At 48.3% G+C, this 1,472-nt stretch overlaps 1 protein-coding gene across 1 annotated transcript in view; it reads right to left on the bottom strand.

The window, feature by feature from the left end:
* LOC105297448 (calcium-binding mitochondrial carrier protein SCaMC-1) overlaps positions 1-1,466 on the bottom strand; it is a 34,517-nt gene extending 33,051 nt beyond the window's left edge. Inside the window, exon 1 of the mRNA XM_011368133.2 lies at positions 1,247-1,466. Coding sequence (XP_011366435.1) covers positions 1,247-1,429 — 183 coding nt within the window. The 5' untranslated portion in view covers positions 1,430-1,466. The remainder of the gene's footprint in view (positions 1-1,246) is intronic.
* Positions 1,467-1,472: the final 6 nt, after the last annotated feature.

Below are 1,472 nucleotides of genomic sequence, written 5' to 3'. Positions count from 1 at the left end.
AAAAAAAAAAGCAAATATTTGGAAATTTAAAGCACACATTTAAATAATTCATGGGTCAAAGATGAAATCGTATGGGAAACTAGAAAATACTTGGAACTAAAAGTACAAACTTGTGGGATGCAACTAAAGAAGTGATTAAAGGCATATTGTAGCTCAAAATTAATGAATCAAGCATTCCACTGAAGAAATTAGAAAAAGCAAATGAATAAACCCAAAGAAAGTAGAAGGAAATAAACAGAAATTAAGAAAAAAGACAGACAATCAACAAAAAAGACCAAAAATGGCTTCTTTCAAAGTATAAATAGGAAAAAAAAACTTTGGCAAGATTTAACAAGGGTTGGGGGGAGGGGTGAAGACAGCTATCAGGAATGAGAGAACATAACTACAGATACAATCAGAACTTTTTTAAATCATCAGTGAATATTATGCACCTCGGACAAAATGGGCAGTTTCCTAAAAACTGTAACTTACTAAATCTGACTCAAGAAGAAATAGTAAACTGAAGAGGCCGGTCACTACTAAAGACATTGGATGGGTAGCTTAAAATACTTTACTGTAAAACAGTTGTTGGCACTTGTGGCTGAATCACTCTCCCTGTTGGCATAGGGAATGCTGAAGTGTCCTCTTACGTTTCAGTGGGGTTGGAAAGGTTCCAAGTTCCTCGGCCCCGCTAAAAAAGGCTGAACTTCAGGATCACAAAGAAATGATTCAGAGAAGCTGAAATTGCTCAGCGACAGGCCAACCCTTGAGTTCAATTTATGTACTTTGGGCATAGAGATTGTCTTAATCGATGGCATGTCTCCTCCCAACAGGAAGTTGAGAGAAAAGTAAGATTGATTTTCAAACAGATCTGAAACAGACAAAACTAGCTGGTGTAACCAAGCAGCTTCGAAGGGATACAAAGTGTGAGCCAGAGGTTGGGGCCCACTGAAATCCGAGAGCTAAAACGTTCAAGTTTGATTAAATGTTTGCAAAGGCGCAAAAAGGCGGGTCAAGGACCTGGGATGCGTTCAGACCAAAAGCATCGTGGTGCAATGGGCCAGAGTGCTCACTGCCCTAATTTCATCTGGAAAAACACCCGTAGCCTTTCGGATCCTGACGCGCCTTTGGTACGGGGACACCTGGCCGCGCGCCCCACCCCGCAGCATCTGAGCGCATTCGCGGGCTGGGAGCCCCAGTTCCTCCTTCCTCCTGGCGGCGCGCGGGCCGCCGCCCAGCGTGCTGGCCGCGCCCAGCAGCGACCCACCTCCTCGGCGTCCTGGCCCAGGGGGATGCCCAGGTTCCTGAGCCCCTCCTGCAGCTCGTGGATGTCCACCACGCCGTCGCGGTTGCGGTCCAGCTGCTGGAAGAGGGTCTCGTAGCGCGTCGGCTGCTCCGCGCTCTCGCAGGCCGCCGCGGGCAGCACGAAGCCCCGCAGCCAGCGCAGCATGGTCCCGGCGGCGCGGGGCGGCCCAGCTGAGGGCAGACACCGG

Source organism: Pteropus vampyrus, unplaced genomic scaffold, assembly GCF_000151845.1.
Source record: "Pteropus vampyrus isolate Shadow unplaced genomic scaffold, Pvam_2.0 Scaffold6, whole genome shotgun sequence".
Classification (NCBI taxonomy): Eukaryota; Metazoa; Chordata; class Mammalia; order Chiroptera; family Pteropodidae; genus Pteropus; species Pteropus vampyrus.
The sequence above is the reverse complement of the archived record's forward strand: the minus strand, read 5'-3'. Positions and strand labels throughout refer to the sequence as shown.